Source organism: Rissa tridactyla, chromosome 1, assembly GCF_028500815.1.
Source record: "Rissa tridactyla isolate bRisTri1 chromosome 1, bRisTri1.patW.cur.20221130, whole genome shotgun sequence".
Taxonomy (NCBI): Eukaryota; Metazoa; Chordata; class Aves; order Charadriiformes; family Laridae; genus Rissa; species Rissa tridactyla.
Genome location: NC_071466.1, coordinates 215923722 through 215938044, shown reverse-complemented (window position 1 = coordinate 215938044; position 14323 = coordinate 215923722). Strand labels below are relative to the sequence as shown.

Below are 14323 nucleotides of genomic sequence, written 5' to 3'. Positions count from 1 at the left end.
AACTGGAAGAGCGGAGATTTTGGTGAGATATCAGGAAGAAATTCTTTACTGTGAAGGTGGTGACATGCTGGCCCAGGTTGCCCAGGGAGGTTGTGGATGCCCCATCCCTGAAAGTGTTCAAGACCAGGCTGGATGGGGCTTTGAGCAGCTTGGTCTAGTGGGAGGTGTCCCTGCCCAGAGCAGGGCGGTTGGAAGTAGATGCTCTTTAAGGTCCCTTCTAACCCAAACCATTCTATGATTCTATGATTCTATACCTCTGAAGTCATAGCCTATGTTCTAGTAAACCTCACGTACTCCATTTGAGTTTCTGATGTGCCCAAGTGAGAGATTTACCCAAATTTCTTGAGGGTTTTATTGCTTCTGATGTCTAATAAACACATTTCCTGCCACATCAGAGAATGAAGAGTCTTGAAGTAAACACTCAGTCTTCTCCTGTGATTCAGAAGAAAATCAAGCACATAAGGAAGGAACTTATGATATGCATCTAAGGATCTCCCAGAAACAGCTGGGAAAAAGATCCACTAGAGAAAACCAAAACTACAGAAGAAGGAACAAATCAACCCCAGGCTCGTGAGTGGTGCACATCTGACCAAGTAGTCACTGTCTTCTACTTGGGACTCTCAGTTTTGAACCTTCACAGGCAGATGAAGCTAGATTTGCTGCTTTTCTACTTTTCTGCCTTAACCAGAGGGAATCTGGCTTAATGTTACATTCCCAACCTCCTGCTTACTAATTCAGCCTCTGGGGCTGTGGAAGTGTGAGTCAATGATCTGCCCATGTCTCAGGCGAGACCTGGTGTCCCTCAGCTTTGGGGTTGGAAGGGAACTTTAAAGGTCATCTAGTCCAACCCCCCTGCAATAAGCAGGGACATCTTCAACTAGATCAGGTTGCTCAGAGCCTCATCAAGCCTGGCCTTGAATGTCTCCAGGGATGGGGCCTCCACCACCTCTCTGGGCAACCTGGGCCAGTGTCTCACCACCGTCATTGTAAAGAACTTCTTCCTAATGTCTGATCTAAACCTGCCCTCTCTAGTTTAAAGCCGTTGCCCCTCATCCTATTGCTACATGCCCTTGCAAACAGCCCCTCCCCAGCTTTCTTATAGGCCCCCTTCAGGTACTGGAAGGCCGCTATAAGGTCTCCCGAGAGCCTTCTCTTCTCCAGGCTGAACCCCCCCAACTCTCTCAGCTTGAAAGAGCATCTCACTCCCTCTGCGTTGACTCACAGCTCAGCTTTGGTGTAAGTGAGAGCTGTCATCCACAGGGGTGAAGGGAAGCAGCATGCAGGCAGCCTTGCAAATGCCGGCAGTGAAAATGTAAGGACCTCTGGGGTTCGTTGACAGATTCACAGCGGTTTTGAAGACATTAGGGGTATGCAAATGGCAAAGAGGCCCTAAGTACCTCGGAGGATCTGGGCTCAAATAGAAGGTAAATAAAGACTCAGCAGGGATGTTGTCATCTTCCTGCTAGGATGCTTTAATATACACATTCATAATTTCTTTAGGTAGTGTGATGATGGCTTCATTAGAAACAGTTCTGTATAAATAAGTCATTTGGCCATGGCAGAGTTCTTATGGAAGGACGTTATATGTCTTCTCTGTGTACTAGCAGCTCGGTTTGGTTATTGGTACGTGCTTTTTTTTTTTTCCTTCTTTTGCTTTTATTTTTCCTGCAAAACACACTTCCACAATATCTTAGTTGGCAGTCTTAATGGGTAATAACTGCTCAGGTGTATGATAGTTGGGGAATTGAGTCCGAGAGAGACCAGGAGATGCTGGTGTGGCGGTGGGTGATGGCCCATGAACCCAGCACACTTAGATCAGATCTTGAGAGTCTGTCATGGCTGGAGAGGCCTCCAAGCCCTGAAACTCAGATTCTTGCATCCTGTCCTTCGCTCCAGGGAGCATTGTGTGTTGCTTTTCGTTGTTCACATGAGTCACGGGAGTGTTATGCTGCCGGGAAAATATCTCTGCAGGGCTGGAAAGTGACCAGGGAGCTCTCTGACTCTTGTGAGTCACACACTCAGGAGAGCGTTGCTAACAGGTGAAAGGGAGACAGGAGAAACGTGGAGAAGCAGGTGATATGTGTGTCTGTGTTTCACTTTTCAGGAGCACTCCATCCCTGCACCCTCTGTCCTGCCACCATTTGATGACTAGCTGAACCAGAGAGAAAAAGGTTCAATTCAACCAGCTGTCAGAGCCAGACTGGCAAATACAACCTCTGCTTTCCTCCACTAGCCTAATTTATTTTTGCTGTGATGTAATCCCCTTCACTTTTCATTTCGCCTAGCAGGAGGGTGCCTATGCAATATTCATAAGGAGCTGGGATCTTCTCCATCGGCTCCTCTTAGGCACCATAAATCAATGCATTTCACTGCATTGCAGGCTGTTTTTCCTCACAAGTCTATGAACTATGCTGGTTGCACATGAATGTAGTTTTCTTTAGGTGCCAAAGCACACTTTGTTTTTTGGCCATAAGACTCCTTGTTTCTCAGCAATGCGCTTTGGCTCTGAGGAGCCTACACTAGCACCAGTTCCTCATGCTTTGTCTTCTCAGAAGTCCATGTATCACAGGTCTGATTTTGTCCAGCTTCTGGTGCTGAGACCTGTTTGAGTTTTTCTGGGAGTGGTAATGATCTAGAAATATTTATTCATCCTCCTCACCGTCTTCCTGGAGGTAGTTCTGCAGGACAGGTCCTCTTGGGGTTTCTAGATGTGTCCTTCCCTTATCGACCACAGTTCAGGCCCACTTGGGGGTTGAAGGTTACGCAGGGTGTAAAGCAAAATCAAGCCCAGATCACTCATCACTGGAGTACTGGGAGTGGACAATATTTAGACCATGGGATTGAGTTAGACTAGAGTTTTTGGCTGGTTCTGGGCCCAGAAGACGAGATGCTAGGACTCCAGGGAGGGTAATGTTATGCGTACTGGAAGTTGCAGTAAAGTTAATGAGATTTGTATGAGTTTTTATGATGAGTCAGAGTCTAGCTCTGGGAGCAGTCAGGCCAGAAGACTATGCACAAGGCTCGGAGAAGGACCTCTGCTTCCTATGCCTTTCTCTCCCAAGGTTTATATCAACCTCTCTCTGCAAAACCAGGATAGGGACTGACACCAACTCATTGCAATAAATCAGGATGGGACTGTGGGGCACAAAACCAGACTGAGCAAAACTGGAGCCTTCTGGTGTGGAGGGGTTTCCTCCCAGTGCTCTTGCACCATGCTGTCTTTTATAGAAGACTTCAGCAGCTGCTTGTCCCGCTCTGTCATAGAGAGTATTTTCCCACTTGTCTGTCTGAAGGATCCTTATCATACAGCACTTCAGTGTCCAATTTCTCTGCAGTGGAAAACAGCCTACATCTCAGCAGGTGTCTCAATGCTGTTTACAGGACACCTGTCAGCTCTTTTGGCTCCCCGTCCCCTCTGCCTCCTAATTATAAAATTGTGGATTGCTGCAGCTATGGGCTTTTTTTTTTCCCTTTTTTTTTTTTCCTTGTGCACAAAATGTCAAATTGCAGAAATTAAAAATGTAAATGATGGCGTCTAATTAACCAGTTGACAGCAGAGCACAGCTGCGAGTGACAGTGACTGATTACCTTCCGCAAACCTTGTCCTCCAAGACCTGCTTTACCCAGGGGACGAAGGACATCATTGAAAATAGCAACTTCCTTAAAGAGACATTGCTCTGCTGGTGAATCCTGATGGGCAGTGGTTCTGGGGGCTTCATATCCTACAGATAAAGCCACACGCTTCTTGTGCTCAAGGGGAATGGCATTGACTCCTAAGGGAAGCAGATTTTCCCCAGTCAGAGTGGAGATGGGGGTGTTGAAGCCTGTTGCCACAAAATATGACATCATACTAGCTTAAAATTTAGGGCTAAAGGGAGATGCTGAGCAGGGGGTTGCCATCAACAGGGGTTGATGGCATAGGCTGGATTCAGTGGGGGAGGTGGGTGATGTTAGCAATGGATGCAGATATACTGGTGTGAATGGTGCAAGCAAGCATGCAAGGGTTTTTTTTTGTCTATGGGAGTGAAATACTGAGCTCTTAGTGGGCAGCAAGATCAGTGGGACTTCTCTGTGTGACTACAGGCCGGGCTCAAAGCCTTTAAAGGCCTGACAAAGGAATCCAGCATCATTAGGTATTGTCTACTTCTTTGATGGCATGGAGAAAGTTTACAGGTTGCTCTTTGGGACTTCAGTCTCAGAATAGGATTGTGTGAATACAACACACATCTGGTATTCAGGAACAGTGCTTCAGTAATTTCCACGTTTGGCTAAATCACCTCCCTTGCTGTAAAAGAAGACCATGACCAGGTATATCATTGATGCACCAGAAGAGCCCAAGAACCCTAAGTGTGTTCTTTCTCCTTACTGTTGGTGGCTTTTACCTCTTGATCCTAACTCTCTCCCCTCAAGAAACACCTGTACTTTTTTCTCTCTCAGGTACTATTCAGACATCGCCAAAATGCCAGCAATCAGTGACCAGGACATGAATGCATACTTGGCTGAGCAGTCTCGCATGCATATGAATGAGTTCAATACTATGAGTGCGCTCTCGGAGATATACTCCTACGTTGGCAAGTACAGTGAGGAGGTAAGAGCTTTGGAGAGGGGAAGAGCAGTTTTGCACCACCACGGGAGAGCCCACCTCTTCCCAGGTCCCAGCATGTCACAGATACCTATCTTCATCCTGGCTAGGGGGACCATGGATTTAAGGAATGAAAAGCAAGGCCTGGGATCTGGAAAGGGATAGTTTGAGATTATTGGGCTCCCCACTAGTCTTCCATCTGGAACCCTGTTGTTTTTGTCTCCCATTATTGGTCAATCAGATGTAGCTGGCTTGCAGTAGTCGATGGTCAGATGTTAGCTTGCTACAGAGGAGCCCTACATGAGCTCTGCACCACGTGGCCAAAAGTTGTTCAAGCATGTGCCCAGTGACATTTCAGATACCCTAAAACACCCAGGATGGTCCAGCAAGCAAGACACAGGACTTAAAGGTGACCAGCATGGTTTTGTGTGTTGAAGACCGGGTAAGATACCTTAGGGCATCTCAAGTGGCATGGTAAGGTGAGGAATAAAGCTACCAAATAACTGATCTCCAAGATAAGAATCCATTTGATTGGTTGTGAATCTACAGGTCTGCATTTAGTCAGATCTACCTCAAACTGCCCGCTTAGTTCCCTGCTGGCTGACTGACCTGCTTTGCATAATCTAAAATAAGCCTGGGACCTAGTTCAGAGAAAGCTAACCCTCATCTGCTGCTGTAAGAAGCTGGACTCAGTCCTTGTGGGGGGAAAAAAAAAATGTCTATCACTTCTTTCTCTCTCCTTTTCCAGATTCTCGGAGCCCTTGATCAAGATGACCAGGCTGGGAAACAGAAACTTGCCTACAAACTTGAACAAGTCATAACCCTCATGAGCATAGACAGCTGAGAACTGTCCTGCCAGGGACACCCTGGGAGGGATAAACCAAGTCGTGCCTCACTCAAGATCATCATCTTTACCAAGTGCAAGTTCTGATCGGCTGTAAGCAGAGTCACCTGAACAGCGCTCCTCTCTCTCTCTCTCTCATTTCTTTCTCTTTCAAAATCTATGGACAAAGCGACAAAGCCCCAGGGGTTAAAAGAAAAGACTGCAGAGGAATCTTGGCTCTGGGGATATCAAGACAGTTGGGTGGAGCTCTCCTTTTCATAGCTTCCCCTCTGCCTTTGCCCTAGAGAGAAACTATTACACACAGCACCCCCCCAAAACCCTCCCCCAACATCACATAATCACTCTGCAGATGGGGAATTGGGAGGTAACTTCTGTCATGCTGCTTTAACTGCCCTCCAAGGGCTGTAGCCTCTGGAGCGGACATGGAAACGAACTCAGTATTACTAAAAGTCTCCCCAAGGGGAAGGCAGCCTGCCTGCAGGGATCCTGGAGGTCAGGAGCAAATCTCTCCTGCAGAGCCATTGCAACTCTATCTCTTGATAGTGACCCACTGGGAGAGGAACCCCAAGGCTCCCTGAAAAATGCCACAGCTCCGTCCAGAGTGGGACCATTGTGGCTCTTATCTGCCTGGGCAAACAGCAGTGTAGCTACTCTCTTGAGACAGGGGAAGGGTCAAGAGGGGAGGAGGAGACTGACGCTCCCCTGCCCACGTGTTTCATATGGTTATTCTTATTTTTCAAAGAGACCTGTGTCCCTTCCGTCTTTCCCATTGTGTCCTGTTGGTCGTAGCACTGCGGCAAAAACGCTCTCTCTGCTCAGTGGCATCCTGTCGGTGGTGGTTCTGTTCCTTCTGACAATGGACACTGCAGCATCTCCCTCATTCCCACCTCAGCTTGGAAAGCAAGAGCCAGAAGTCTCATATTGTTCCAGGAAAGGTGCTCAGCCTGAAAAACCAACCAGTGGTGGTGTTTTTTTTTTTAAAGCTGTTAGTTCTTTCCATTTTATTTCCTCAACTGGAACAAAGCTGTTGTTTTCTCATGGTGGAATATCAGAAGGATACTGAAGGACTTGCCATGAAGCAAGGTAGTGCCTAGGACTGATGGTAGAAGCTTCCTTCAAAGGCACCCCTAAAAGGAAATGTCGCCACACATTTTGCAAGGAAATCTTGGAGGAAATCCAAATGAAATACTGCAAAATATTCTTCTATCTAGATACTCCCAGCTGAACTGCGTGTCTTCTGGAGGTCTCTGAACCGCTGTAAGCTCATCCGCCTTTTAGTGCCAACTCCTGGTCTTTCCTCTTCTCCATTTCTGGAATCAACAGGCCTTGCTGAAGGCACAGTTGCTGCCTGGGAAGGATTTTCTCTCTGTTTACACTTCCTATCCCTTCAGAGATCACTGTCACCACAGGACAATTGTGGGTGATTACCCCGTCCTTTCCTCTGCTCAACTCCTCCAGAACAACATCTCAACCTGTTTCATGGCCAACCAAAGGAGAGTGAGCTCCTGTGTCTTTTCTGCATTTGGCTATTTTTTCATACAGCTGCCAGCCTGGGTAACACCATGGTTCGGCATCATGGGAGACCCTCAGGGTCTGGAGAACCTTGCACCTTGTACATCAATGGAGGCAAGAGCTGCGTCTGCATTCATCTCACCAGAAATGAACAGTGCTCACTAGCAGGTGGAGGAGTGGCTTGATGCCACGGAGAATCAGCCCACATCCATCTCACACCATCCTCAGAGCTACAGCCTGGATCTATTTTGCACCTGGAGGAAGGAAGGGGTAAAGACAGGGTGTATAAATTGATTACAGAATGAGTGCTTTTGGTTTTATTCATGCCTCTTGCTAGCAAACCAGAGCCTCTTCAGAGCAACGGATCATGAGCGTGTGTAATGGGGGATGTGGTGCAAACAGGAGTCAGTCAGCAAGCGGGTTTCGTTCAGCCAAGCAGATACACATGTAGGCAAGTCTTTCTGAAACCATTTAAAGAACAGCAGTCCAAAACTGAATGTGTGTGTGGGGAGAATATCACAAGATTCATTGTTGAAATGGCAAACTTAGGGACACGTCTTGGTTTTAAAACCCCAGACATTTCTCTCTTAATTATAATTATTATTATTTTGTGCGCGTGTGTGTGCGTGTGCGTGTGTGTATCTGTGTGCGTGTGTGTGTTATTTCCTTTTTAATTTTGCTTGCTTTCTGTTTGATTGCTGAGCTGATGGACTCATCATGCACCTTATGGACATCTCAGCATTTTTAAGAGGCCTGCGCATTAGGGATGAGTTGGGTTTGGTTGGTTCTGCCATGGTTTTGTTGATCCATTTAGTAATGTTGGCGCATGTTCCAGACCCATTGATTATGGCTGTGAAAGTGGGGTGGAAGTCCCACCAGAGCCAGCGGTAAGAAAATTACAACAACAACACAAACACAATATTTTTTATAAGTACATAAAAAAGGAAAATTAAAAAAAAAAAAAGAAGAAACCAAAGGTTTTGACAAACAAAGTGCCACAAAAGATAAATATGGACCCTATTGTCATGCCTTGTACTCACAGCTGGATGGTAGGAGTCTAAGGACAAATAGCTGGCTTGGAGGGAAGTGGTTATGAGTGATGGGCTATACTGCCTGGACATGCGCACATGAAAGGAAGAAGAAGCTGTTTAAAAAAAAAAAAAAGTATCAAAGTGAACTGGTGTAATCCTGCACTGTTACTGAAGTCAGAGGAACACCACGGGGGAAATTTGAGACTCACCCTGTTTCTTTTTGATGTTTTCAGGGCTGTGTTTTTGTTTTATTATGGTTGTTTTCCGTTGTTATTATTTTATTCCTTCTTGCTGGTACGGAGTTTTTCACCTGTAATATATATATATATTTTTCAAGAAAAACTTGAACACCTCAGAGACACTGAGAATGAAACACTTAGGGGAAATGGGAAGAGCCATGAGATTGGTGTCTTAACCCTTCCCAAGTTCCCGTTTAGGCATTTCCGTTCTCTCTCCACACTCTTCTTTCCCCCATCCCCAGGATTTGAAAGAAAAACTGTATTTTGCTTCTCTTTCATCTCCTCCTTATTTTTCTTTTTGTTTTTCTTTATTTGGTGTTTGAGCTGGTTTCAGTTTTCGCTTGCAAAATGTGCCAGAATTGTGATGTAAATGCGTGGGCTTCCTCCCCTGTCCCCTTCAGTGCCCTCCCCATTTCCAACCACTGTCCCAGCATCCCCCAGTCTGTGAGAGGTCTTGGCATCTTTCTTCCCAGCCTCGCCTGTTGAGCTAACTATTTTTTAAGTGCATGTAAAATACAACTAAAAACAAAGAGACAAGCAGAAGAATGAGCCCTACTACAACATGGATGCGTTCTTTTCCTCTTCCTTTGATTTGTTTCGCCCCACCTCCCTTTCCCCACTTGACCAAAAATGCCCAATAGATGGTATTCCACACTGTTTTTCAAGCCACGTGGAGAGAACTGGAGCCAAAGTCCCTAGAAGTCAATGGCCAGGCTCTTAATATCCAGAATATGCCAGATGACAAGGTATTATGGGTTTTTCTCAAACACTGCAATCAAGACAATGAATGATGACACTTGCAGCACCATCAGAAATGAGGAAAGGGAACTCATGAAGACTCTCTGTGGTTCTACTGAGAGAGCTAAGATTATTTCTTCACTGCAGAGTTTGCTCTGGGGCTTTGTACCTGGGTTAGAGGAACAAAAGGTGACCAATCCCTCTGCAAACACATCATGTGCTCCCTATGAGTGTGCTCACCTATCAGTGTCACAGTGATCTGAGACGTAATCTATCACATCATGTGCTTTTGCACACTGAGCCTTCCAGTAAACACTGTTGTGGGAAAAGCTGTGTGTTATCTGGAAGAAGGTGTTAGAGATTGTTAGCACTTGAACAGATAGAACAGGAGAACTACCGAAAAGGAGAAATACAGCCACCCGAGGGCATCTTGCTCTCCCAACATGCCCCAATCCTTCTCTTCCCACTCTTCATTCTGTCTTGAACGTATCTGAAGTTTTGGTCCAATCCAGAATACACCAGCCTTGCTCCATTAGATGAGAGGGCTATGCCAGTTTTCTCATCTGTAGTTTTACAACTGTTCTTGTCTCCTGATACCTTTTTGACACTGGAGACCATAAGAAATTGCTACGGCATGAAAAAGATTTGCAAGCAGAATTTTGGTTGGTATTTGCTTTAACTGAAAAGTGATTACCAAAGTTTCCGGATCTTGTGCATTAGCCCACAGGGAAGTGTTTACCATAAAGGGATAAACACCAATCAAATCACATAATTCATAGAATCATAAAATCACCTAGGTTGGAAAGGACTTTTCAGATCATCTAGTCCAACCACCAACCTAACTCTGACAAAAAACATCACTAACTCATATATCTAAGTACTATGTCTACCCGTCTCTTGAATAACTCCAGGGATGGTGCCTCAACCACTTCCCTGGGCAGCCTGTTCCAATGCTTAATAACCCTTTCAGCATAATGTTTTTTCCTAATATCCAGCCTAACCCCCTCCTGGCAGAACTTGAGGCCATTTCCTCTTGTCATTTTGCCTGTTACTTGGGAGAAGAGACTGACCCCCACCTCACTACCTTTCAGGAAGTTGTAGAGAGCGAGAAGGTCTCCCCTCAGCCTCCTTTTCTCCAGGCTGAACACCCCCAGCTCCCTCAGCCGCTCTTCATAAGACTTATAACCATTATTTTTAATAATGTTATTGAAAACTGATGGATACAGAGCGTTAAGAGTGCAGTGGCTACTCTCATGGCTGAGTCAGCCACCACAAAGATTACACATCCCTTCCGCATTTCCTAAAGGCTGGAGGAGGTCCTAGGTCTTGCCATCCAAACTGGGTAAGCTGTGGAGCAGGCAACTGATGAAGTGAATGAACCTCAACATCATGGTGTGAACTTCAGGCTCCTGGCGATTCACAGCCTGAGTTTTCCTGCTTTGCACCCAATGCTGTTCCCATTTCAGAGTATTGTTAGGTCCATGAAGTCCTTCAGTTTTCCTCACCTCTGCCACTGTGCAATGCCCCTTCCTCCAAAAAAAGTTTCATTGTCTCACACGGAAACGTTTTGCAGAGAATACTTTGAAAGGAGGGTGTTATTTGGGATGGCTCAGTTCACTATGCTGTTAGAGAAGCACCTAAGGGGACACAGGCTTACAGCAACAAATTAATTTGTAGAAGGATGTCAAAAGAAAAAAGAAAAAAAAAAGATTTACACTTGGAAAAAATAAAACCACCAAAAAAAAACCCAGCGAGGATATAAAGCTGCTTAGTCTAATCAACCTGTCACGTGTGTGATTTCTGTTGTCGTTGTTGTTGTTTGTTCATTGACGCTTTTTTTGTGTTAATCTTCTGTTCTAAAAATGGAGAGTTTACCTCAAGAAATTCTTTCTGCTTGGAAACAGATCACCTCAAAGACACTCGCAGCAGAGAGCAATGTGCAGGGAAGCTCAGTAAAGCGAACCCGAGTGTGGAAAACAGGGGGAAAACCAGAACATTTAGGCTCTTTCAGCATTCCCTTCTCTTGCTGGTGTGGTCTAGTGTGGCTCCTTGACTCTGAGGGCAGCATATCCCAGTGGGAGTGGTTGCTGTTCACTTTCAGATAGACTGAGGCACAAGAGCCAGTTGGAGAAATCAAGGCATATGTCCAAGCTTGCAGTCCTTTCTGAAGTATCTTAAGAGAAACTTGGTGTTATTTAAAATTTCTGTGCTGCTCTTTCTCCAGTACCTGGAGAAAACACACTTTCCAGTCCAGAGTGGGGTAAGGAAGCAGAAAGATTAGGTGCTAGCTAAATGCTCCCAGTGTTTTCCCTAAGGAATGAAGACGAGAGGCAACTGGATTATTTAATGTCACAAGACAGGCCCTTCCTAGTGTCTGACCCTGTGTCTTGGACATACACATGAGCCCAGAACTCTCATTCTTTGTTTTGCTAAAGCTTCCACCTTAAATACAAAATCAATGTAAAGACATATCCTTTCACTACAGTGTTACTAACAGCCTCAAAGAGATGTCAAGACAGCATTAGAAAGGAGGTTGGGATCCTTTTTCTTAGGTTGTTGTTGTTGTTGGTTTAATTTTCTTTTGAATTGATCCTAGTTAAAAAATAAATAAAATCTATACTATTTAAATTGGAATCCCGTTGTTACTTGGTAAAGGCAAAGCTTCTGTACCTTTGTTATAATTAATTGTATACCTGTGTATGTAAATATAAGGCATTCCTATTTTGCAGTCCAGAACAAAAAAAAAAAGAAAAAAAAACCTATTTGTAATATAGAATAAAGTTTATTAAAAAAAATAAAGAAATAAAAATGCCCTGGGCTGTGATTGCTGCTTCTTGTGGCCGAATGGAGCCAGAGAAAGGGAATTCAAGTGAAGGCGAAGCATGAGACTGGAGACCATGTAAGTGCTCGAAGCAAGTCCACTTCACATCTACCCCGTAGGAGCCCTGTCCCAATTTCAGGCTCCCTCACCATCCACAGTACCTGCTCTAGAGTTTCCTTAGTGCTCCAGAGAGTCAGCACACGTTGGCGCTTCACATTTGACTTCATGCTCATGCCCATGGGCTGGGCTGGGCTGGTGAAGTGTGGTGGGAAGTGGATCCCAGCTGAGCAGACCCCAGCTGTGTGTACGAAGAAGGCAAAGGCTTGGGGATCAGCATGCTTATGTCAACAAATGACTGGGGAAAGCTTTCTTCCACCAGTCCACTCCCTCCCTCTCTTCCTTTCCTCCCACCTCTGTCCCTTTCTCTTTTTCTCTCTCTTTATTTCTCTCTCATGCAAGAACCCATTTATTGGGTTATTTTAAATTTTTTTGGAGAGGTGGAATCCAGCCAGGTTATTCCTTTCCATCTATCTTTGGGGTGTCATCAGCTGTGCATTTTGAAGATGATCAACAAGATCATGAATTCAGGGATGCCATTAAAGGAACCATATCCTGTGGCTCTTGAAAGTCCTCACTGGGAGTCTCTGACTCTTTGGCCATTAGAGTAGCAGTCGTCACACTGGGTTTCAAACCCTGAAGAATCATAGGTAGTCTTACGTGGACAAGCAAACACCCCAACCCACTTGCTTCTTTGTTCCCTGTGTGTCATGCCAGGCCTGAGGCTACTGCAGCAAGCCCTGCTTGCAGCGCTGGTGGCTGGCCATGCAGAATAGGAAGAAATCATCTGTCCTGAGCATCTGTATCCTTGGCTGGAGGCAGAAGAATGTCTCTGCAAGGGAGAAGGAAGGATCAGCTGCGTGTAGGCAGAGTTGCAACCCTCTTTCTGCTAGGCACAGTCTCTCATCTCTGCATCTATGGTCAAAGTTGAAGATGTTCCCCAGGCTGTGAGAAATGCAGCCTCCCTCCTTCCCCTGCCTCCTACCTCTGCTCTCCTCCCACAGGCAGCAAGAAGGAACAGTTGATGGACACTCCAGTTTCTAGATAGCTTAGCTTAAAGCAAGAGGGGGAAATCCATTTTCCTTTTCGCACATCTTCCCCCCGGCCACTGTTCTCCCTTTATGCTACAGTTATTATCTTATGATACCGCCTTTTGAACAGCTGTTGCAAAGAGTTAAACTTTAATGAAGGAGGTCAGATTCCCTGGGACTGATGGCAGGCTTGGTCAAGCCTGGGCTGGGTTTGCACTGCTGTGACGCCGGTCTGCATGGTTTAACACATCAGCCTCATCATGTACCCCAAAGGACAGGAAATTTGACCTGAGACACCTCAGCTGAAAGCAAAGTGGAGATAAAAGATTCATAAGTGCTTTTCACTGACCCTGCTCTTGCAAAACCAAACTGATATAAGCAGAGCCAGGTCTCTTCGGAGGTGGAAAGGGGATGTGGTGGTGGTGACTTCTGAAACTGCCGTCTTTCAATAATTCATCACTCTCACGGCAATGAGACATGGTAGAGGAGGTCAGAGCTGTGTACCTGCTCCCTCCTTGTGTCCCACATTCCTCAGCAGACTCACAGCTGGTGCTGCACATAGCCCCCAGCCTCCCTCTCCCCACGAAGCGGGGACAAAGCTCTTGTCCTCATTGTCATCCCAGGAGCTGGGAAGTGGCATTGGCATCCTTACCATCCCCCTCTGCCTGTGTACCTCCTAGTACTCTGCCAGCGTTTCCCACTATTCCCCTTCTCCCAGCCAGCGCTCTGTCCTCCGTTTCACCCATCAGAGAGGAAAACAGAGTCAGGATTGCATGCCTAGAGCTGGTGCAACTCCTGCCATGCTCATAAGGGCTAAGCCTCTGTTGCCCACCGAGGAATGAGACAGCTGGCAGGCTTTATGGGCTTTGCAGACACCACAATGCCAACATTAGGCTTGTGGAAAGCAAACATCTCTTTGCTAAACTGTGATGTGCAAGTCTCAACTCAATGGAGAGCATGGAAAAGAAGTAATAAAGTGGGGTTCAGAAAGGGAAGGGGGCAAAATGAAGCTCTGACAGCTTGTGCAGTAGGCTTCAACAAGTGTCTGGGTACCTGTAGATGAGCAGCATACGTGCGCTGACAGGTGGACCACATCTAGCCGTGGAAAGGAGACATCTTCGTCCAGCTGCTTCTTGGGACACAGCAAAAGAAAAGTCCTTGTCACCCAAAACGGCTCGCATCAGTCTTCCAGCACACCCCAGCAGCAGGTCAGGCAGTCACAGCAGTGTGTTGCCCATATAGGTATCACCCATTAGAAACCTCCAAGCAGCAGGGTGAAATTCAGGAACTTATGCTAGAAAATTTTGTGTGCAAAAAAGTGCTTCAGATTTCAGCTATTCTGAAGTATTCATGTACTCAGGGAAACAACAAAAACACCTCTAAAGAAAAGAATTATGAAGGCTTTTATTTTGGGGGGCCTTTTTTAAACCTAAAATGAAATATCTCACAAAAGCTTCCTTCCAGACTA

The 14323-nt window shown here is 45.8% G+C and overlaps 1 protein-coding gene across 3 annotated transcripts in view; it reads left to right on the top strand.

The window, feature by feature from the left end:
• Positions 1-11707, top strand: part of PLXNA4 (plexin A4) — a 477975-nt gene extending 466268 nt beyond the window's left edge. For all 3 annotated transcript variants that reach the window (XM_054221427.1, XM_054221409.1, XM_054221417.1), the window contains exons 31-32: positions 4438-4588; positions 5331-11707. In XM_054221427.1, coding sequence (XP_054077402.1) covers positions 4438-4588; positions 5331-5426 — 247 coding nt within the window. In that variant the 3' untranslated portion in view covers positions 5427-11707. The remainder of the gene's footprint in view (positions 1-4437; positions 4589-5330) is intronic.
• Positions 11708-14323: the final 2616 nt, after the last annotated feature.